Raw genomic sequence first — 25,386 nt, 5'->3', positions numbered from 1 at the left:
GACCTGTATGAACCCTCAGTAGGAATTTCTCAGCTTTACAAAAATGCCTGAGCATTTTTTGATAAGCCATTCTTTATCCTTTCTCAAATTAGAATCAAAATTTTACTTAATGTGTCTAGGGGTTTTTAAATAGTTTTTAATTTGGATGACAAGCTATTTGGTGAAGTGACTGCTTTTATATGAAATAATAAAATTTATATAAATTTGTTATAACCTCACATTTATTCTTCAGAAGCACCAAAATGTGACATTTTTAATTCATTTTCAAAATTTGTTTCTTTATGCCCCCTTCTTCTATCTGTGGCAATCATCTTAGAATAGATATAATTCTATTTGTCTCTGATTCAATGATTTCTAGAAATTTTTGCCTTGTAGAAAATTGTTTTGTGCTTTCCCCTGACTATTCTATGTGGTATGGGAAGGTTGACTTCCAAATTATTTGTCTTTCTATACAAAGAAAACTGTAATACTTTGTCCTAATGTTAATTATGCTTTGAAATATTTTTTCGCAGCAATGGGAATACAATGATACAACCTCCGTAAATTTGCAAGTCTGACTTACTTTTTGGGTGTGGATTGTTATCACAGAAGGTCTACTATTAACACTGTTATAATTGGTGCTATTGCTATTATAATTACCCCAAGACTTGAAGGTCATTAAAACAATATTCTAATAACTGAGCTAATCACTTAATAAAATATCCAAATGTATATCTAATTTGTTTCATGATTTGGCATAAGTGATAAAGCCCAAGATATAGATTATTTTTAGAAGAACTCTATTTGGTAATGACAAAATATAACAAGAACAATAAACAAAATTCCATTAATTTATTCTGACTTCTTTCTTAAGAGATTTAATATATTGAATCACATTTGTTATGTCTAGCTGCCTATCTTGTGGTTGTGCCCTGTTCTTGTACAATCTGGTTGGCTGGTGACTGTTCTTTATATCTCCTAATATTTCTCACAGAAACATGTATTGGTTTATGGTTTGTTTCTGAGGTTGGAGGAATGTTAATCTGGGTACTCTATTGTTATAATAGATCACAGCCCAATAAATTCATAGCTATATTAGCCACATATGGTTTTAACTTTCCTCTCTGTCTTTCTGGTCCTATACATTCGAGCCATCTTGCACTCTGTTTCACTTGAGATATTGTTCCAGTCCCTAATAGCTGAACATTTACCTCCTGAAGAGGCCAATTTGGTTGCCAAAATTCTGGTGCAATTATTGTAATGTCCACACCTGTGTCTATCAAACCTTCCAAGAGAACACCATTTATTTGTATTTTTAATTTTGGTCTTTGTTCTTTTATAGAAGTTTGCCAAAAAATTGCTTTATAGTTTCTCCTGAATTTCCTGTTCTCTGTGTTACAGCTGTTCTATCACCCCAAGCAGCCTGGTTTATTCCAATAGGCATTTGGTTATTTAATTGCTCTGAGAAGGGGTTTCTTCTATGGTGGCAGGAAAGGTCTGAACAGAATTTGCCATGGGGGCCTGCATGAGGCTCCTCAGGGAGTTTCCTGATGATAGAGGCAAAGGATTACCTTGTCTGTCCCTTGTTGATCTACATTTGTTAGTCCAATATTTACCCTTACCACACCTTCTGCATAATACAGAAGGGAGGGCCATTCTATTACCATTGTTCCTTGAATAAGCATTGTTTCTAGGAACACTCTGTTTACATTCCCTTTTCAAATGATCTTGATTACCACAATTAAAACATCTGACATTATTTTTTTCTCAAATCTTTTGATATCACCTCTCCTATCCACATATCATGGTCATGAGGCTCAATATTGTGTCCCTGATCCAATCCTCCAATAGTGCTGATCTTGCCTTTAATGGCCTGATTATTCTTTTGCATGCTGCATTTACATTCTCAAAAGCCAAAGATTCAGTTGTTATCTGTCTAGCTTCTGAATTTGGTATCATTCTATTTACTGCTGAAGACAACCTTTGTAAGAAATCTGTGAAGGATTCTCTGGGGCCTTGTATAACTTTTGTATATGACTTAGTTTTTTTTTTTTTTTCTGTTTCCTGAATTCTGTCCCATGCATTCATGGCTGCCATGCATCATAGAATTAGGGTTTGGTTATCATATAAACGTTGTCTTTGTATAACTGCTTAATCGCCTTCTCCAAGAGGCTGTTCCTGGGAAATTTCCACACCTCTAGTCCTACATTGTTGTTCTATTGTTTTAGCCTCCTCTTTTTTGGTTTTTCGAGACAGGGTTTTTCTGTGTAGCTTTGTGCCTTTCCTGCAACTCACTCTGTAGACCAGGCTGGCCTCAAACTCACAGAGATCCGCCTGCCTCTGCCTCCAGAGTGCTGGAATTAAAGGCGTGCACCACCACCGCCCAGCTAGCCTCCTCTTTAAACCATGTTTTAAATTGTAACTGTGGATCGTCCTCTAGGACAGCTTTAATTAACTCTTTCCAGCCCTGGGGGATAATTCTATTAGAAGTTGACCACATGTTTAACATCTGCTTTACAAATTGTAGATGAATTTCTAAACAGTCTTATTAAATAATAATAAAAAAAAACACGGAGCCAGATATAGGGGTGAAAGCCTGAAAGATCAGGGAAATAAGGAAAGCCACAGATAATCTCACCTCACCAACTGCACAGTTTCCAAAATGTGAGTTACTTCTGTCTACCCATGCCTATATACCTTGCTGTTCTGCCATCTGATTTGCTCTCTCTGTCCAGCTACATCACTTCCTTTTCCTGCCCAGCTCTGTCACTTCCTGTCTGTCTGTACAGACCTCCAAACCTCCATGGATAACTCATATTGGAATTTAAGGCATGTGCCACCACACCTGGCTCTGTATCTAATGTGGCCTTGAACTCACAGAGATCCAGACAGCTCTCTGCCTGCCAAGTGACAGTATTGAGGGCATGTGCTACCATTGCCTGACTTCTTTCTTTACTTATAATGGCTGTTCCTATTCCTTTCATCCCCAGGCAAGCTTTATTTATTAAAGCAGAAATAAAATATCACCACATTTCAGCTCAAATATAATATTACCACACCTCTCCTAGAAATGAGGCCACACCCTTCACAGCAGAAAATTAGAACTTGCAGACCTTGACCAAGGTAGGGAAGGAAACAATCCCAGGTCCTCCCCTTGCCATTGCAATATAATTTTATAGCCCTAGCTTGTTAGTACCTGCTTTCCCCATGTTTCTTGTCATACAGAAGAGGGTCAACTAGGTGTTGTGGTTTAGAACTTCCTGCTAAACTCTGGAAAGTTGTAAAAGCCAGAAATGGTTTTTTCAGAGGATTCCTCCAAAGTCTCTCTCTGTAGGCCCCCTAACTCAATGGTGTATATGATAGCTATGTTTCTTACTCTTTCAAGCTGTCCCTCTTAAGGTTCTCATAATGCCTTTTCCCACCAAATGCCCAGTCATGGCTCCCCCATGGTTTCCAGGGAGGTTTTCTCTCCTAATAAAGTTCACTCTGAAGGGTAATTGTTATCAGCTTCTTTCTTCATGAGTAGAAATTCTTGTTATAAAGATGTTTGCATCATAAAAGTCATACTTAAATCAGAGTAATGAAAACCATAGGCCTAGAGAAGGCAGGTGTGGAGGAAATGGGGTGTTTGTGAGGACATTGCTGATTGGGAGCACACTGTGAAACCATGTGTTCTGTTTGGAAGCAACTGCTGCTACTTGGCTCCAGATGATGTGGGCCCAGTCTCCAGACATTCTAGTATTAAAGAGAGGCTAGAAATAGGGATATTCAATGTGACCCTTCTTTATCTTGAAAATTTGGCAACTAAATCAGTCAATAAAAACAATTAGAACACCATGTCTTTAAACAAAATCTATCCATAGCCTGACTCAGCTTATAGAGTCTTCATATGTAATATGAGTTAAAATATTTTTCTATTGTATTTGTCAAGCTTATGCCATTAATTATGGTGAGCATTCTTTCATGTTATTTTGGATGTTTTACATATTTTCTTAGAGACCAAGTAAAAGGCTAATTTAAGCTGAATTCCTTTTTCAGCTGCTTATGAAATTCAAATCAGAAGAGTCTAATAAATTAGGTTACATGATTTTCGTGGGAAAATTGTAGATGTTATAGCAATACCACTCATTGTTAACTGTGTCTGGGTCTATACAGAATCTGAATTTATACTTACATATAATGATAGTTTGATCATCATAAAATAAGTATTTCAAAGATGTCTTAGAAATGCCAGTGCCTTGTACAGACCCAATGTAATTCACTGGAACAAACAAAGTATTTACACCCATATTCCACTGCCACTGATGGGAGGTGGAAAGCTAAAGTCTTGCTTGTTCATGGAGTGGAATGAGATTAAACCCTTTAGAATGCTGTGTAATAGTCTTAATGAGCGATCTTTAAAAAGCAATTACAGTGCATTTTCAGCAGCCTCTTTCCTGAACAACAGTTGTGATGAGACCATTTCCCATGGTAATGGTTTAATATTATTTCTGAAATCAGTCTTATTTGAGGAATGTGGCATGAAAATGGTCTGATTACTAGTAAACTTATTTTCCAATATGACTGTTTAAGTGATAAAACTATAGCCATTTCAAAATATTTTTTTTCTAAAGACTCCTTTGGGATGAATTTAATATGAAGGCTCTGCTTTGAAACTCATTAGCAGTAAGCCTGATTTTTTAGGCATGGAGGTCAAGTTTCAGCATGAGGCATGTGAGAATAAATAAAAAATATAAAGCAATAATAATAGTGGTAATTACAAATCACTCCCAAAGAAAACATTTGCAAGATGACTCCAAATGTCTCTATATCATTATTTTTATTTCATTCTTTAAATGCCAAGCTTCATTATGCAGCATAATGCCCTTTGTAATAATGAAAACATATGAATTAATATCTAACATAATCAATATGGAAATTCTCATGTTATTAAACAGTACTAGAAATTGGGAGAAAAGATATCAATTTTGCATTTCCAATTTACAGGTGTCATAGAAACAGTCTCATGTATTCTGTGAGGCTTCCAGAAGAGACATGAAGTCCCCCAACCTTAAACCTTTGCTGTATGTACCAAAAGCATGTTGAACATCTGCTGTTTGCAAAGATTGCTTTTATTTCTAGTAGTATTACAAAATGATACTTTGGGCAAGCCAGTGAGAGAAAAGCCTGAAGCAATATATTGAAATGGGGCTCTGACCTTCCTCACATATTTCTCCTTTGTATCCAGGAACACAGATGCAGACTCCCATGATACAGGTGCCGTGGCCAAAGCACGTTGGGTCGATGCATTGTTCTTCTGGAACATCACACTCAGGTCCCTTCCAGCCATTCCTGCAAACGCAGTGGCCTTTCTCATACTCTCCATTTCCGCCGCACAGTACTGGGCATGAATCTAAAGGTTGACAAATAATGTTGTAATGTTTTTATTTCAAAAATCTCACAAGAACAATTGTATATTGGTTCTAGTAAATCATTTCTGGAAAAAAGTAATATTTTCATCTTACTCTTTATTAAATCACCTTATAATCATGACTAAAGACAGAATTTTCTTCCTATAGAAGTGGGATAAAGATAAATTATGAAGATTTCTGAAGTGGAGAATAAATACTTGCTTTTGATCTTATTGCAATGTCAAAACTATTATCACTGCTACTATTTTAAGCTAAGGGTTTTTTCTCAGATTTTTTTATTTATTTTTATTTTTTTCTTAGATGGTTTTTATTTCATCAAATACATATATACTACATTTTGGAAGCTAAGTGTGTATTAAATACTAATAAATAGGGTATTATTCAAATGAAAAACATCTTGTAAAGGTTGTGCAAACAGATTCACAGTGGACCTTCCTTTCAATAGACAGACTTTTATTAGAATACCTATTCTAGTTTGTCACTGTGTGTGTTCATTTTAAATCCATAAGGTTTTTGAGGGCAGTGCCCACATCTTTCATTTTTCTTATATGTCTTTTAAAATACAAAACCCTTCTCCATTTCACAAGATCTGTTATGGTACAGGGAACCTAGCAACTGCTTTAGAATGCTCTATTCAATGGAATTTAATCTACATGAACAGAGTTGTTTTTTTTTTCTCCTAAGAAATCTGAGATTAACCAAGCAGACCAGAAATTTTAAGACTACATTGAAAATGAAAAGGAAATATCTGCAAAATATTAATTCCAATTCTAGAGTAATGCATGGTCCAATTTATCGAAAGATTTTTAAGAATTAATTAAACTATGTGCAAGTGAATGAAACAATAAAGATTGTTAAGTTTAACTTTTGAGCTTCCATCTCTTATATTGTAAACCACATATCCATTTAGTGATTCATCACTACTTCCAGTTACGATGGTGTTTTCGAATACTGACTTTTCCTTTTAAATATAAGCAGTATTGACTCAGATAATCTAGGTTCAAATCTCAGCTGGTATTTAATGTTAGGCATTTCCTTAACTATTCCTTCTGAGGTTCTTTCTTCGCTCAGAAAATGGGGTTAAAAGCAGATCTACTTCATAGCAATAGTATAGGAAAGAGGAATAAAAAGAGGTGATGAGAAATGTTTGGAATGCAGCTGGCATACTAAGTGCTCAGATTTCAGCGACAGTTGTTGTAGAACACTGCCAGTGATGTTGCTGCTATAACTATTGTTACTATCACCACTATGGGTTCTTCAATGACAGTTCTCTGAAACAGTGTTTTTCAACTTGTGGGTCATGAGCCCACGGGGGGAGTCACATATATAACCTGCATATCAGATATTTACACTGCAACTCATAACAGTAGCAGAATTATAGTTATGAAGTAGCAATGAAATAATTTTATGGTTGAGGATCACCACAACCATACATGAACTATATTAAAGGGTCACAGCATTATGAAGGTTGAGAACCACTGTTCTAAAACAGTCAGAATCATAGCACAACATTACCTCTAGCACAGTCAGGTCCAAGGAATCCTGGGAAACAATGACAGTGTCCAGAGATACACTCTCCATTTCCATTACAGTTGGTTGAACAGTCATCCATTATTTCTAGTAATACAAAAGAAGAGAAAAAATGAATCCATGTTTAGGTTAGAGATATGATGTTTTAAAAGTTTCAGGAATTAGTTGTCTATAGTAATCTTGTCCTCTGCTGTCTTCAAAGCCCTTATTGCTCAAAATTAGATGGCAAAGACTTCTGCATGGTGTCATATGCAGTAGATTATTAAACATGGTCCTCAATTTGGTGAATTTTAAGAGAACAAAATCCAACTTCTCTCTAAAGTGCATAAAGGGTCTGCATAAATTGTATTCTTAAGAAGCATTCATGATAAAGCTAAAAAGGTATCAGAAGTATAAGACATTTCTCAAAAGCAGAACAGACTTTAAAATGCAACCCATAAGACAAAGAGTACTGTATTTTTTATATTTACATTGTAGCAAATAAAGTTTCTCTCTAGCAATGTGGACTATTTAATATACTATACCATCTTGACAGGTTAAATATGATAATCAGTAGTTCATTTCCATTAATAAGTGACAATGGCATGCTTTTAAAGTAACTGTTCATATTAAATTCACCACCTGTAAAAGCATTTGAACCTAAGTATTTTGTTGAGAAATGCCTTCTTGACTGTAAATGCTTATCAGTTCTCTGCCACTAATTTTTTCAATCCATTCTTACAAAATAGCTTCCTTCCTTCCTTCCTTCCTTCCTTCCTTCCTTCCTTCCTTCCTTCCTTCCTTCCTTCCTTCCTTCCTTCCTTCCTTCCTTCTTTCCTTTATTCCTTCTTGTTTTCTTTTTAAATTCTCACCTATTAAAATCATTCCACTGACTTTTCCAATTTTAATTAAAGAGACCCTCCTCCACTTGGTATCTTTGCTTGAATGATGAGAATGAATAATTGCAATGAAGTTTGAGAAGTGGCACTTGTATGAGGTGGCCTGTGAGTCCCTTGCATCAGGAGAAACACTGTGTGGCACATATAAGACAGATTCCTGGACTTTTGTTCTGAAGCTCCTGAATCTGGTCTGAGGGATCTTGTCCAGCAAGCTATAATCTACCAAGCACCCTGGGCAAATCTGTAGGTACTCCCACATTAAATCATTGAGAGCAATGTACTTTAATTAGTTTACTACATAGTTAGAGAGCCCGTGGTTATGCGTTGGAGTTTTTCCCCTGAGCAGAATAAAGAAATAAAAATGGTATGAGCCTATTTTAGATAATTTTTAAAGAATTTTGAAAGGATTTAAAGGTTGCATGGATTATGAACGACACAATCCTTAGTTTGTTTAGGAAATATATAAGCCTCCGTTCACTGTCATTAAGACAAGGCATAAAAGTATAAAACATAATGGATATGCTATAGGATAAATGATGTATATGTTTTTGATTATTTGGGGGAAATTTACTTGAGTTTAATTTTTTGTTATTTTATCAATTTTATTTTATGTATGAGTGTTTTACCTGCATCTATATACATATGTGTCATGTGTGTATTTGGTGTTTTGAGGCTAAAAGAGGGCATATTCTAGAACTGGAGTTATGGGTGGTTGTGAAATACCATGTGGGTGCTGGGAATTGAACCCATTTCCTCTGCAAGAACAAGTGCTTCTAATCGCTGAACCATCTCTCCAGGTCCTTTGAACTTTCTTTGTGGAACAGGGAGGGAAATGTATCTGTTCATTCTAATATTAAACAAGTAGAAAAGTAAAGATATTGACTTGCATGTTCAAAAGGCAATACATATGAAACTGATGGCTTGATATTTGAATGATAAGAAAATATCTAAAAGGTGAAATTCCTTTGGGGATGAAATAAAGTGAAGGTAAAATGTCCCAAGCATGGTTCTGGGTTGACTAGCTTTTGACAAGTTAATAGCTTGGTTAGTATTTATAATTTGAGATTAGGGGTTAAATTAAAAAGAAGAGAGAAAATATTCACAAATATTTTATGTCTTCTAATTTCTCTAAATCAATCTTCATAATTTAATGACAATCATATTATCAAAAGTGTGTTCTGATTTTTTTCATTGCAGTGAATTCTAAGGATGTACTGTTAGTGACAAAGTAATGACGCTACTGAAAATGCATCATTTTCCTAAGTTAACAAAAATATTATGTATTTTGAAGATGTAAGATCAATGGAGTTTGTCTCAGTATGATTTTTATTGCTTTTCTAATTACTGCTTTCTACTCTCTCAAGGTCTTCAGCATCGAGTAAAAATAGAACCTAATTGTTATCAAGAGCAGATGGTCTATCTATTACCAGTCAACACATCTTCCTAAACATATGGCTGAACAGGTTAACTAAAGGATAAAGTGGTTGAGAGCTGTAGAGAAAACTGACAGCTGTAAAAGATTTTCCCTTCTTTTAAAAGACATGTGTTTTATGAAAATTCAAACACTCTGATGCTCTGTCTACAAGTTGTTTACCCTGAGGACTCCCAAATTGCTAAAGAGCTCCGCTTTCTTCACACAAAGGGTCAGGGGGGTGAGTTTACTGAGAAAACATGACAAAGACTGAGTTGCTTCAGACTAAGAAGGGTGATGGTGAATAAGAGTGGACATAGGCATTGTATTTAGAAAGATCACACTTTAAAAGGCCATTTGATTATCAGACCCAAAGAAATCTGAAGAAAGGGCTTGGAATGACTCAAGTTATTGTTTTCAGTATTCTCTAAGTCTTCTTAATTTGTATTTTAGTGGCTCTAGCATCAATTGTTCTAAAGATATATATTGATGCCAGTCTTTCTATTTTAAGAGGTATTTATTTGCTGTTATTTTATAATCAAACCAATTAACAGCGCCTTTATTTCCTAACTATCTTTCTCTCACTGGGGGTAGAACCTTGGGAATTATACATGTTAGGTAATTACTCTGTCACCAAACTATATCCCTAACCTATTTTCTGTCTTAAGGTAGGTACTCACTGGTTTGCCATAACTGATTTTGAATTCCCTTTTTAGCTCATGCTGACCCTAAACTCACAAACCTACATGATACTTTACTGGCATTACAGGAGTGAGTTATCCTGCTCAGCTTAACAGGGATACTTTTACTTATAAGCTTTCTCTCTGAAGTTGTTCGTCTATATAGTTTTTTAAAACAATATTATCCAGGAAATATTTTTGTTAAGAATATGTAAAGGGCTGCATGACAAGTATCCTAGAATATCAGCAAATACTGGAGAGCTTTAAAAAAATCTTAACCAATATTTTAACAACAACAAGAACAAAAAATAAAATGTTACTCACAGTGACCTTTAGTGAATAGTGACTTTAAGATAGAAGGAACAGTATGTCTGAATAATGAAATACCTTTTCCACCAGTGCCTTTCTAGAGATATACTGTGAATTTAAATAACAGCCAGGGCAGCTTACCAATTGCTGTAGTTAGCACAAATACTTGCTCCATCTTTTTTCCGTCATTGTAAAATGCCAGATACCAAGGTCCTTGGTCCATATACTCTATGAAACCTGTCTCCTGAAGGGATGTTAAGATCAGATTCCTTGGGGAGTGCTGGATGTCATCAGAGCTCTTAGAGTCCTGTTTTACCAGTTGTTTGCCATCCATTAATTTCACAAAATCAAACTGGAACAAATACAGACACAAATATAAGCCTGAACTATTTTTTACTTCTGGACATACAACCATCTTTAACTTCTCACTGACCTATTCAACATATATTCCTTTGCTTTGATAGTTAACAATTCTTAAGTATATTTGAAATCAAAGGCATTTGTTAGTTTTGTGAACTTCTCAGTTTGGGACTGCTCAAAGTAAAAATTGATTAAAAGCAAACCCCTAAAAATAGAAACAATTTTGGGTATTATGTGTATGAGATCTGACATTTTACCAAAGCATCTATCTAAGAGTAGACACTTAATAGCATATTCTGCTCAGAAATGTGACCTTGTTAACAAATTTAAAAGGTTTTACAGTTTTTAAACCACAAATAAATGAAACATTATAAATGACAACATTTATCACAATTTACTTTCTTTGTGGGTATATATTTAAATATTCAAAGGCCACTCTTTGCCCCAATCATTTGGTGAACACGTTGTTTTACACTTTCCTGTTTTGCGATTCACATTAGAATGGCATTTTGATTCTTCTTGACTTGGCCAGAATATCAAGTTTGATGCTAGCCTTCACTGTTAGGGGAAGTATGTAGTGAGTATTTAGTTCTTTTAAATTATATCTTAGATAGAGCATCATTCCTAATGGATTAATGCAGAAAAGAAATAAGCTTAATAAAAACATGAGAAGTATGGTATCTAGAGTTTATGAATGAGCCATGGAAACTGCAGAGGTTTTACATATTTGAATTCTTATCAATGATTGCTTATAGAAAAGAAATCTGTATGTAAGATATAGTCTGCTTTTTAAAAAAATCTGTTTACTACGACCTTGTGGTTGATGTGCATTCTGGGACTGGGACAATGGTAAAAGGATAGACAAAACCAGTGAGGAAGGAACCAACTCTAGAGCTAACTAAGATGAGAGGGCTGTGATACTCACAGTGATCTTTTCCTAGGAATCAGGTGGTCAAGTTTAAAGAATGTTTCCTTCAATTATCTTTTTCCAAATATGTTCGCTAAATGCTATTCTTTATTTCTACATGCCGTGCTTTCATTAAAGTGTGATTAGTCTGGATAGTTCTTTGTTACAAAGATTTTCTGCCTTCATCTTTGACTCCTATAGTATTCACAAATCACAACATTTGAAGTGCTTGATATAGTACCCTCTAAAAAGATTTAAGAAAATACCTATTATATCAAATACCTGAGTGTGTGTAGGTGGAATATTTCTTCTGCCATAAATTCCCAGCAGAGAGTCCTTGGCTAAAGAAATATTGAATTTCAGATATATAGGATGGTGGATAGTAATCTGGAAACGCCAGAATAAGCCCGGTGGAATGGTCTGCATGACTTGTGCTCCAATGTCAACTTCGCCAGTGTCAATTGCTCGTCCCTTCTGAAACACTGGTTTTAAAAAGAGAGAATTATACATACAGTTAATCTGAATTTATAAAGCAAGGCTTTTGAGCTTTTCAAGAACAGATGTATCAAAACAACTTACTCAGCTTTTCTTCCCCCTCCATCTTTCAAGCTCTTGCTCAAATTAAATACCTTCTAAGGGGCCTTTTGTGGCCAAACATTATGCCACGTTCTCTGTTAAACTCCTATTGCATTTATTTTGTTTAACACAATAAGTATTTACTGAACATTATCTTGATAACCGTAGGAGTTACAAAGATGAGTAAGATGTAGTTGTTGCTTTTATTGGGTTTTGGAAATCACTGAAGGAATGGGACAAGTATAAAAGCAACTATATTGTACAGGAAATTAACTGCTATGCGTATCCAAAGGAAGGAAAAGTATTGGTTTAAGTAATGTTTTATATTTCTCTTTTCATGCTCTTTATTGTATTTTATTTTCTCATTGTAATTACATTCCAACACACTGCGTATTTTATTTATGTATTACATATTACCTATTTCCTAGGATATAAGTTCTGAGGACAAGGGTTGTGCCTGCTTTGTTCTTTGCTTCATCCTCAGTATGTAGAAAATATATGTGAATGTATGTAAAGATTACATATATGTATATGAATGATCAGTTTATAATTATTTAATGAATGGGTGGATGAGTCATAAAATGGTTATTATGGGACATGACATTGAACATGATCCATAGAAGAAACAGAAGACTTCAACATAGCTTCAGAAAAGATGCTAGAACATGGGAAGGGAAGCTTGCACTAATCAGTGCTATAAAATTGCTATCTTAAGGTTGTGAGATATGCATATATAAAGAAGAGTTCTAAGTAGAGCTGGATAGAAATAATGACACATTGTCTATATTGTCTTGAGAGCCAGTCAAAAGGATTTGGTTAGTAAAGCTAGCACAGAACAGAAAGAATATCTGGGAAAGTCACAAGGAATCATATTATTAACTCTTTATCTAAATGAAATCTACTATACATGTAATCCTTTGTATAAATATGCAATATAGCTTAAATCAAATTTCTCATCTGAGCTAACAATGCTCCCCACAAGTACAAAAGACGATCTAACAAAAACCCCAATATGAAGTATGAGAAGTCCTCTTTTTGACTTGGGTGGGGTTGTACAAGAGAGTCCCATACAGTTTGTTGATATTGACCTTGGCTGCCCCCTAGAGGTGAAACTTAAATCTCTGTTGTAAAGACACCATGCACTTTAGATACAGGGCTCAAAGGCCCCTGGGCTGGAAATGACCTGAATATCTCCTCCCTGAAAACTAGCTTCCATGGAACCATAAGGTGCCATTCAAACTTCCAAAGAAAGGTGGCAACTGGCAGTCCTACACAGCAATAACACCTATCAACCACAACAATAATGTGCATGGCACAATAACCCAAAGCGTGCAGTAGTGACGTATATATCTTGGTAGTAACCAACAGGCCTTACGATTTGTTCAACAAGAGGGATACAATACCTGGTACTGACAATCTAGCTAACTACCCATGGCTAGTGATCTCATATATCTTTGAGGAGAATCCCAAACACCACTTCACTAAACCAGCATCATCCCTAACTACATTATACACAGAAAAGTGTAGTCCTTCGCTCTCATCATGGAAACTTCTCTTTGCAACAGACAGAGGCCATTACAGCAAGCTACAACCATTCAAAATGCAGAGTTGTCCTAACAGATACATCTACAAAACACTCCCGCACCTAAGGCTCAGGAAACACTGCAGAAGAGGGTGTAGAATGATTCAAAGAGCCAGAGGATCAGGGAGTTTGCTATGAGATTGTGTCTCTTAGTAATGTCAGAATCTACACCCATAAAGTTTCACAAATATGACTGCCTAAACATGAGATGAACAAGGTTGTTAAATAATAGACATAACAGTGTAGATGGAAGAGATCTCAACTCCATTGCCCCCACCAAAATCCCCAAACTTCCCCCCCAAAAAACAAACAAAAAATTAAAACTATAAAACTATAGGCAACTAAGGAATTTTGAGAGGAAGAGAAATATTCTTCTCCAGGGAAGAACATACTAATTGGTTATCTAATACCAAATGATCAGCCCTAAAGACATACATACAAGTAACGTTAAACAGACTTAGCCAGTTAAATTTGGAATATATATGTATATAGACATATACTTGTGTGTGTGTGTGTGTGTGTGTGTGTGTGTGTGTGTGTACAGATAAGAATGTAATAACAAGCCGGGCGTTGGTGGCGCACGCCTTTAATCCCAGCACTCGGGAGGCAGAGGCAGGTGGATCTCTGTGAGTTCGAGGCCAGCCTGGGCTACCAAGTGAGCTCCAGGAAAGGCGCAAAGCTACACAGAGAAACCCTGTCTCGAAAAACCAAAAAAAAAAGAATGTAATAACAATTAATGAAAAAGAGGCCATGAATTTGAATCAGACCAAAGAGGGAACATATGGGAAGGTTTGGAGGGAAGAAAGGGGAGGAATAAATGATTATATTATAATCTCAAAAATAAAAGAAAAAATAATAGGATATATTTTATTAATTGTTTAATAATTATATGAGCATACATTTTATTTTAATCATATTTACTCCCCACCTTCCCCCTAAATCTTTCAACTAAGTCCATATTATGCTGCCACATACAAATTGTTGTGGGTCTATCATCAGAGCATGGTTATCCTTCCAGGGATCATACCATTAAGATAACTGGCTCGCCCTACTCCAGAGGCCATCAACTATCACTAACTCCTTAGGTAGCATTAGAGGTTTGTGAGCCCCCCCCTTCCTGTCCACACTGGGAAGAATAGCTTGACCTTGTGCAGTTCTTGAGCAGACAATCACAGCTGCTCTGAGTTCATGAGTACCTAAGTTCTGCATTTCCTGAAGAATAGTTTCATCACTGGTATCACCAAAGTCTGGTTCTTACACTTGTTCTGACCTTTCTTCCATGTTGTTTCCTTTTTTTGTTCTTTGGATTTTGATCAGTTGCAAATTTCTGTGTTAATTACTATGCACCATACAAAGATGCTTCTCTGATGAGGCCTGAGAGTTACAGTTGCAATTGTCTATAGGTCTTGAGATATATATTTAAATGGAATTTTGATACTACGTCCATTTAGGAAAATAATTGTATTAGGGTCACTCATAGGGCCTATGAACTCATCATCTTTTTGCTCTTGATCATATTTATAGCACCAGGCATGCCTTTCCACTATTGTTCCCATAGACATATATTGTTAGGCTGGTCGTTACTGTAGTTCACAAGGTTGACATCTGGGTAAGATAGTTGATTCTTTTTTCCCAATAGATTATATACAACTTTCTGGTACAATAAAAATAGCAAGGAATCTTTCAGGTCAGCACCAGCTTAATTTCTCCACATCATATGAGCAAAGTTTATGGTGGCTTTATCAATAAGGTCTTATGATCAAGTTTTGGTGGGCAATTACAAACAATGGCAGTAGCCTGTATTACTTTAGGGTTCTCCAAGTTACCTCTGACCAACAACTGGAAGGGGATATCTCATATCTTGCTTTGGGATTTTTATTTGGTAACATGTGTCTTTTGAAAGGATCATTATTCTCTGTGTAGGTTGCCAACTTAAATGCCAATTTATTAAATGCGAATTTAAGCCTTTCACATGTATCATTAAAATTTTTTAATTATGGGAAAGGCTAGTGTAGCTCAGAGGTATAATAATTTCCCATAATGCACAAACTCCAGCAAAGATGCACCCACTGCCCAAACTGGAAAGCTTTGGGTGTATTAGATATTATAATCTTGAGGCAAAATGTAGGAATGAATTAGAGGGAGACACAAGAACAACATTGGGAGTACAGATAATTGATTCAGGTGAAATGACACAAATACTTGAATTTAGGGGAAACACAAATAACTTCTGTAGAAAAAGTATATTTCGGTGAAAAGTAATTTAGTATAGATGGAAAGTAGGAGAAATATATGAGAACAATACAGAAGACTATTCCAAAGCAAAGCTTGTCAAATTTTAATGTGACCGACCAGTCTTCAGATACAAATGTTGAATGAGTAGGTTTGAAGTGAGACACTTTTATAGGACTGCAAATAATGCCTGTGTTGCATTGTTCACTTGTTAATAATACCTGAGAAGTGATGGAAATAGTTGTGAGGACAAAGGGAGCATTAAACTGGCACCATGATTGTGAGTTTGAATAATTTGGATAGTATTAATAGCCAAATGTATGACATCTAAAAGTACCTGGTCTGTAAGGGCAGATGTTTAGTTTGCACAAGAATAACTTCTTTTGATGTGCTAGCTTAGTGTGTTGTTTTATGGAATACTACGTCATCTGGTAGTGGGGAGGGGAAGGAACACAAAAGGAGGAAAGGGAATTGGTTTGCTTCCATTTTAAGAAAGGAGGATTATACTTCAGGAGGGAAAATTGAATTTGGCCTCATTTCATTCCATCTTTGTATTTTTCAGCCGTCAAATCTGTATCCATACCAAACAGTTTAAAAACACACATGGTCCTTGTCCTTTGTGTTCACCTGACATGAAATTAACAGCCCATTAAGATGCACACCTGCAGTGACTTTATTCTGAGGCCAATGCCTTGCAGCTTTTAACTCCCTAAAATACCCACATTATTTCTTTTTGTGTTAAGGCCAAGAGTAATAACTATTTTAAGAATGTTCACTGTTAACTGTTAATAATAGATTTCAACTGCAATTTTGAATGTAATTATGTATTACAGGATACATAATTTTGTGAAATTGACATTTCTAATAAAACACACCCTTTGAGATAATAAATGACCAACTGAGTACCTTATTTTTCACTGAAAGTTACTTTTCTTCTGTGTAAGGCAGAACAATTTGGTTCCCAAAGGGTTGATTATAAATTTAACTCTTACTGTTTTAGAACCAATAAATATCTTCAATGGGTAGGAGATTAATTGACCATATTTATGTGGACATTTTTGCTCTCACCTTACTAAATATTCAGTTTATCCAACAGCTATCTTCATTAGAAGTTTTTATCACTTCTTAAAATGCACGATTTGGTCATGAAAACAATATTATAAATATAAAACAATTCAAAATGTTCTAGGGTCCACAAATAAAATTTTTAGGTGGCATGAATGCTCTTTAATTGATAAATGCACTTGTTTTTAAAACTGTGAAAAACTGGTTGGGGGTATTAAGTTTTATTTGGAAGCCTTACCTAATATTACAGCTTCTTTTTTTGCACTGTATGGCATCATGCGTTACATAATAATGCTACTTTAATGTTATTTACTAAATGAAAAGAGGCTCATTAATTTCTGTTGTTGGAATTTGCTGGTTATTAACATCATCGTACATCTAAAGTACATATACGTCAATAATTTATGAAAATAATTTTACAAGAAGATGTTCCTCCCCTTTAAAAGTTTAACGTTATTATAAGGTAAGTGAATAGAGATAAAAAATACATGAACAAACAAGGGAACAAACAATTTAAATAAAAAGTGAGAAAATGATCTAGTGGTAGTGGTTTGGTATTAGAGAAGAGAAATTCTCATAATTTACAGATGGGAAATTTCCCAGCCTCTAAACTTTTAGAACTTTGTGCATCAGAAAAAGAAGTATCTTCTGTTGACAACTTATACCATTAAATAACCTTCTCCATTTTATTATCTCTCAAAATTGGTTATGGATTGCAATCCACTGATTATGAGGTTACATATTATTTCATTTTTAATGGTGTAACTCAAAGAGGGGGAAACTAAAAAACATCAAGACATCTCAAACTGTGGTTTTTGTGAAAAGTGTGCTTGATTAAATGAAGGGAAAAGAAAGCACTGAGCAAACTTAGCACTGACTCTGATTCCACACACATTACAAACAGCAGAATGATAAGCTCTGCTCTTGCAATATTTGTGTTTCAATGATCATTTAATAACTTTTTTTTTTTGCTGAAGCACATGAAAAGGCTCAAGAATAGCATGCTCTCTAGTAACACAATGCTCTTCATTGTACACATGGGGAATGAAATGCAGAGAACCATGAATCATATCATACTGTGCAGTACTGTAGTTATCACAGTCTTACCAATATCTACCAATTTAGTTTGAGCTAAACACTCTCTTTATAGGTTGCAACACAGGCATCAACTGCTGAGCAGGAAAAACCAAAGGCAGAGAAGCTATGTTGAAGGATGGTACACTAAGTGAAAGTAGTTTCATTCAGCAAGAAAAGGTCAAGCTACCTCGAAAGCAAAATTTATGATGGACAAGGTTGGCAGTGACTGTGCCATTTAAACCAAGGTTTTAAATACTTAGACTCATACCTGAACATTAACAATATGGTTATTATGAAAATTGTTTTTCTGAATTCAGGGTAATAACTACATTCTGGAAATAATGTTTTTACTTAATATGTTTTTTACTTAATATGCCATGATATATTTTAATTCTATTATGACTCAATATATGAAAACCACAACCCTGTCAGACACTGGCACACAATCCGACATATTTTCACTAAAAAGAACTTTCATATAAGGTCTTCATATAAAAATGACTAGGTATTGTATTTGTATTAGCAGAAACATGAACATTTTATAAAGGCATTTAAGAATTCCGTAAAAAGTATCTAAGGACTGTAGCTCAAGGAAAAGAATCACATACTAAGAATATATTTATTCTCTATTTCATACTATTGCATATTCAACATCTTGAAAGGAGCTTAATTCCTCATATTATGTGTGACATGATTTAACTAGCATATTTATGGTACTTTAAATATAATATAACCTCACATTAATAAGTCCTTGTAAATTTTAGAATATTAGTTCTTAGAGAAAAAAATGGAGGTAGAATAATCTTTATTTCCCATTAATGTGAAACTATGAAGATATTAAATGGAATGACCAAAATCTACCATTTCTATTTATGTAGCTTCATTTAATTTTTCTTATATCACCTATTGAAATAGAATACTATAAAATCATCATATTTCTTTGTTTTTGAAACCATTGACACTGATCCTAAGGACCCACATATCTTAATTTTTGATGAACTCTTAATTCATCAAAAGAGGTTGTCCAGATTCTCTATCAAACGTATTTTGCCATACATTATATATTTCCCAAACAGGCAGGACAAAGAAGTAAATAAATGAACCTCACATATAGTAAGCACTGTGAATACTGAATGAAAAATCATACTAGTTGGTTATCCAATACCAAATGGTCAGCTGTGAAAACATACATACAAATAACATTAAACAGATTGAGTAAGTTATATTTGGAAACATATATACACATGCTAATTAAGGAAAAAGAGGTCATGAATTGGAAAGATAGCAAAGAGGGGTATATGGGAGGGTTTTGAAGGAGGAAAGGGAAGGGGAAAATGTTATAGTTACACTTTTAAAAATAAAACAAATAGTTTTTTTTTGAGACAGGGTTTCTCAGTATAGTTTTGGTGCCTGTCCTGGATCTCTTTCTGTAGACCAGGCTGACCTCGAATTCACAGAGATTCGCCTGCCTCTAACAAATAGTAATGTGAAAATTTGTTGCTAATAATAGGCTATTTTGACCTTTTATTCCAAGGTTTGAAGAAAGGAATAAATGAATAAAGAAAACGTGGTACATTTACACAATGGAGTATTACCCAGCAATCACATCATGAAATTTGCAGGCAAATGGGTAGAACTAGAAAAAATTATCCTGTGAGATAACCTAGACCCAGAAAGACAAATATGTCATGTACTCACTTATAAGTGGATATTAGATATAAAGCAAAAGATTACAATGTTACAATCCATAGATTCAGAGAGGCTAGGTAACAAAGAGGGCTCAAGGTGGGAAGCATGGATCTCCCTGGGAAGGGAAAATAGAAGAGTTTTTGTGGGTGGGCTGGGGGTGGTGGGTGAAGATGGGAACATGAAGGATCAAGTAGGGTGTGTAGAGGAAGAGAGTACTAAAAGAGATGGAAAGGGGTCATTCTAAGGTCACATAGAAAACCTGGAACAAGAGAAACCCCCAGGAATCTACAAGGATGACCCCAGCTAAGACTTCTAGCAGCTTAGGAACACATAGCCTGAACTGGCTATCTCCCATGACCAGGCAAGACTTCCAGATTGAGATACCAACCCAGCCACACAAACTTTGACCTACGGTCTGTCCTGCTTATGGAATGTGCTGGGTTAAGAGTGGCACAGAGATTTGGGGAGTGGCCAACCAATGACTGGTCCAGCCTGAGATCCATACCACAAGAGTGAACCCACCCCTGACACTGCCTGGAATGCCAGGACCGAGAGAAGCTGAATGGCCCAGAGACCTAGGAGAGATCCAAACACGACTGGCAAAAACAACAGCAACAACAACAACAAATCAATGAAATGATTCCTAACAGTATTCTGCTATATTCATAGATCAGTAGCCCAATTGTCATGAGAGGCTTCACCCAGCAACTGATGGAAACAGATGCAGATACCCACAGCCAAACATTAGGCAGGGCTCAGGGAATCCTGCTGAAGAGGGTGTGGAAGGATTATAGGAGCCAGAGGGGCCAAAGACCTTACAAGAAAACCCATAGAATCAACTAACCTGGGCTCACAGGGGCTCACAGAGACTGAACTGACAACCAGGGAGTCTTCATGGGACTGACCTAGGCACTCTGCATATATGTTACAGTTGTATAGCTTGGTCCTCTTATGGGACTCCCAACAGTGGGAGCAGGGGCTGTCTCTGACTCTTTTGCCGACTTTTAGGACCCTATTCCTCATATAGGGTTGCCTTCCCCAAGAGGATGTGCTTAGTATCACTGAAACTTGATATGACTCATTGTGTTCATATCTATGGGAGGCCTGTCCTTTTTTGAATAGAAATGGAGGAGGAGGTGGCAGGGGGGAGGTTGGGGGAAGGACTGGGAGGAGAAGAGGGGGGAAACTGCCATTGGGGTGTAAAAATAAATAAATATTTAAAAACTTAGACATTTGAGAAACCAAAATGAATGTTATGTTTGTAAATAAAACCCCTTTGTATTTATGATGCTGATAGATGCATAATAGATTACTATGTTTAAAATCCATTAATAAATTTTATGCCTGACAAATATGTTACTGTACATGTAGAAAAGATTAGGTCCATAAGTAGAAATTCTTATAACCTATAATAGTTTATAAAGTACATATGTTTTCTGTATATATGTATATGGTCTATGATAAAATGGTATTGCTAAAATGTCTTTAATTGACGAACTTAGTTGGAATGATATTTTGATTGTATATTTGTTTATTGGTAACATGTAAAATAAAATGCATAATTCTTTTAAAAATTGTTTAAGTGTTTTGTAAATAATTAGATTTGGGGTTGCTTTTATAGTACTGGGAAGTTGTATACATGTTACTGAAGTAGAAAAGTAATAAATAGCCTTACTCAGCTTTCCTCACTGGTGCAACAGTGGTATGAATGTTATGGAAGTAAGCAACCACTTTATCATCTGATTTAAAGCCCATTACAAAAGATGAAACTCATGCTTTATATCCTTAATTGGGCCCCAAGCTGACAGCTGGCTAGATCCTAGGTCCTAGGGGTAGAACATAATATTATTATTCTACTAAACTGATGCGGTAATAAATGACCCCCTAAGTTCTTATTTTTATTCCCATAAATTACAACATTTGTCAACTTTTATCAGAGAAGGTTCTTTTCACAATAAATGAAAATTAATACAGAACCTCACAACAGGTCAACCTATAGAAAATATTAGATTATGGGGTACTCTGCTCTCTATATAGTATCTATATCATACCAGATCATCAAGGCTTGGGATTATTGGTGAAGGTATGGTGGTGGAAATATTATAAGGGCAAGACAGTGCTAGCTGGACATGACAGGGTCTTCACACACATGAACTCACTCCAGCAGTGACGGCATGCATAAGACCTATATGCTATCAAGATAGATAAAATCCTAGCATGTTTGGGGGAGGGGTTGATGAAGTACCATCCCCATTTGAGGAGCTATAAGAATTTATGGCTGCTAGGAGAGAAAGAACCAGTTTTCAGCAGGGATGGGGCCCCTGAGAGGCTATCAGTGCTCCAGTAGATTGGTCCTACACTCTTGCACATAAAGGAGGCACTAAGTAGACTTATTGGGTTTAACAAAACAGAACATGAAGTCAGGATATAAAAGTGATGGATGGGTTAAGGAAGGTATTGGAGAAGAAGGAATGGAGAGTAGCCTTGATCAAGGCACGTTATATGCATATACGAAATTCTCAAGCGGTAAAACCATTTTAAAAACATGTGTGTTAACATTTTTTGCAGAATTGTTCATAGAAGTCCAAAAGTGAAAACCTATAAAAGGTCTCTCAAATAATGAATGTATGAATCAAATCTGGCACATCCATTTGATGGAATACTATTTGTCCATAAAAAGACATGCTATGTATGACCTGCATTAATTATCAGAGTATTGCAGTAAGAATATTTGTACTCTAAAGGATACATATCATATCATTATATTTATGTAAAATGCAGAAATTTGTGAATATATACAGACTAAAGTATATTAGTAGCTGTTGAGGTAAAGGGACAATTGTTATATGAGAGTTTAGCACAATACTTATAATTTTTTAGAATGATAGAAGTGTTCAAGTACAAAACAGTAGTGATGGCAGAATAACTTTGAATATACTAACATTAATTGCATTGTGAATTTAAAGTGAGTAGTATATAAATTATATGCCAATATAGCTGTTATAGAAATATGATTCAGAGGTATAATTGACACGGCATGTTTGCACATATATGCACAAACATGATATAATATCTCAAGAGTTTTTATGTGTTTCTAAGTGGTTGGTATGCCATCTGATACCTAGAAGCTGAACTACATATACTTTTTCCAATACTTGTATAAAGTATGAATGGGAAGGAGTAACCAGAGAGATGTTTATTTTCTACATTTCATATGTAATGTTAGATACTGTTATATAGAATTGTAAGGTATCAAAATCATATCATTCTGGACTTTGATGTGGTGCAGGAGTTCAGTCTAGTTTACTTTTTAATGTAGAATGTGTCTGCGGAACATTCAGAACACTTACATCTGTCTAAATTCTTGATGTCTGCTAACTGGATATTTAATAACAATTAGATGATTATCTACCATATAGTTGAGAGGAATGAGGGAGTTTTATAAATTCTAATACCTGGCCTCCAGACAGAGAGGCAGCTTGCATAGGCATCGATTTTCATTGGTTTCCATGTTGCTATAACCTTTGATATGTACGATTTAGGAACCCAGAAGAAATTCAATAATATGAAATTAACATTTTTCACAGACAAAACTCATTTCTGAGAATAGCAATAATAAGAATAATAAAAATAAATGATAGCATTTATTGAACATTTATAGTGCCTTCTTTCTTGAGTTCCCATTTCATATTTTTAAAAAATATATCATGTCTATTCTTTAGCAGTACAGTATACAATTTGATATACTAGTTTATCCCTGAGGCTTCTCCCTCGTGTGCTGCCTCTCAGACTTTTGTCCCTTCACGATCTCTTCTTACCAGCATTTTCAATCTCTCCCTCTCTATTGGCTACTTATTCTTTGTCTTCAAATCATAAATCTTTCTCCTCTTGAAAACAATAACTCTCAGGGCCCTTTATCTACTTATACTATTTATCTCTTCATTTTCTTGCCAAACCATCTCCATCCAGTACCCCATTGCTTCATTCCATACTTATCATGTAGACTTTTACCATCTGCATTTCCCCTTATGATTCTACTTACTATTCCATTCTCCTAAAGTTTATCAGGATTGAATCATCTTTTTTTCCATGGTCTAGCTCAGACCACTTCAAATGTGTTACCCTTTCTCATTTTGTTTCATTTTAAGCTTTTAAATACTTAATCATCTTACTTCTATTTCTGTATAACAGCTGGCTGTAAGCTATTTTGCTTTGCAGGTACTTGTATGTATGTTCTTTCAGCTCTCCAGTTTAATCAGACTCCTTAGGGGCAACAACCATGTTTTCTGCTTCATTTGTTAACTCTCTACAGTACTTAGCACCACTAAATATAAACTTAATTGACATAACATTTAAAACCAACGATTTCTGTGTTTCTGAATACTAAGATTTTCATTTTAGTTGCCTTCCGATTATGTTAATGGGAGGACTGATGTGGTCAGGTGTAATTTTTCTGCCAACCCAACATTTTTATTTATTCTTCCTTTTCCCAGGTACAAGTAGGGAAGAAGATACCTGTGTGTGAATCTGATCAAGGCAACTTCAGTAGGATATATAATGAAAACAGGAAAAGGCAAGTCAAAGGACTAAGGGAAGATGGGTGATACAGGAAAGATAAAGAAGTAAACACAAATACCTATTACTGAAATATAGAGGCAAAGCAAGTGTATAGGATTTTTTCCTATGCAATTACTAAGTTACATGTGAGAAGTACATTTTTTAAATATTTTTTTTATTTTTGAAGTTAAAATATAGTTACATCATATCCCCCTTTCCTCTCTCCAACCTGCTATGTGCCTTGTTCTCACTCATATTCAAGGCCTCCATTTCTTTAATTGGTATTACAATGTCATGTGTATAACACACACACACACACACACACACACACACACACACACACACACACTCCTAAATATATAAATACAATCTGCTCAGTTCATATAATGTTACATGTGTGTATATTGTCTATTATTTCAGGAGTCACCATTAGTATCAAAGATCATAGTAGAGTAGGGTTTAGATTTATTGGAAGAGCCAGAGAAACAGGAATTTTGCTCTAAAAATTCATATACTAGAAATATTAGAGAAGCTATACCCATGAAGCCCTATAAACAAGGCTGACTAAAAAAGACCTGGACAAGGATGACACTGATAAACATGATAACATGGAAAGGGGAAATCTTATGGGGCCTCATTCTGAAAAGAACTACAGTCAACTATGGAATGGTGAGTGTGGAGAGAATTCCCACTGAGCACACCTGGTCTGGCTCCAGAGTACTAGCAACTAGCCTTAATCCACCCTTTGCTTCTTGGTTACCTTTTGTTTCTCTTGTTACCCTCTATGTGAATCTTATCTGAGAGTTTCCCAAGGGTACAAAGCCTATGCAAAGACTTGGCTAGGAAAAATCCCGCACACTGTGATATTCCTTAATTGAGAATTTGCATTTGGCATTGTCCCATTGGAAGCTTAGTTAGGATGTTTTGGGGATATGGAAATCAACTTGCTAAAGGTGTAAATTGGAGAACAATACAAAAGTTCCTTGGCTAAGGGAGGGTGTCTCAGTCCAGAGGCTGAGTATCCCTGCAGCTGGAAAGGCTAAAATCATTCTTAAGGTGCACTGTGTCTTCTTCCCATGGACCCAAGTGAACCCACACCTGTTCAACAACAGGTGAGAGTGGGAGAAAGAGTCTTCCTCAGGA

General features: G+C 35.5%; 1 protein-coding gene across 1 annotated transcript in view; it reads right to left on the bottom strand.

Annotated features, from left to right (window-relative positions):
- The window catches only part of Tenm1 (teneurin transmembrane protein 1), an 827,344-nt gene that overhangs the window by 253,973 nt on the left and 547,985 nt on the right, over window positions 1-25,386 (bottom strand). The window contains exons 10-13 of the mRNA XM_006981543.4: window positions 11,748-11,947; window positions 10,340-10,550; window positions 6,906-7,007; window positions 5,177-5,371 (exon numbers count right to left, since the gene is read on the bottom strand). Of these exons, the coding sequence (XP_006981605.1) occupies window positions 5,177-5,371; window positions 6,906-7,007; window positions 10,340-10,550; window positions 11,748-11,947 (708 nt within the window). The remainder of the gene's footprint in view (window positions 1-5,176; window positions 5,372-6,905; window positions 7,008-10,339; window positions 10,551-11,747; window positions 11,948-25,386) is intronic.

The sequence above is a fragment of the Peromyscus maniculatus genome, chromosome X (assembly GCF_049852395.1).
Source record: "Peromyscus maniculatus bairdii isolate BWxNUB_F1_BW_parent chromosome X, HU_Pman_BW_mat_3.1, whole genome shotgun sequence".
Classification (NCBI taxonomy): Eukaryota; Metazoa; Chordata; class Mammalia; order Rodentia; family Cricetidae; genus Peromyscus; species Peromyscus maniculatus.
The sequence above is the reverse complement of the archived record's forward strand: the minus strand, read 5'-3'. Positions and strand labels throughout refer to the sequence as shown.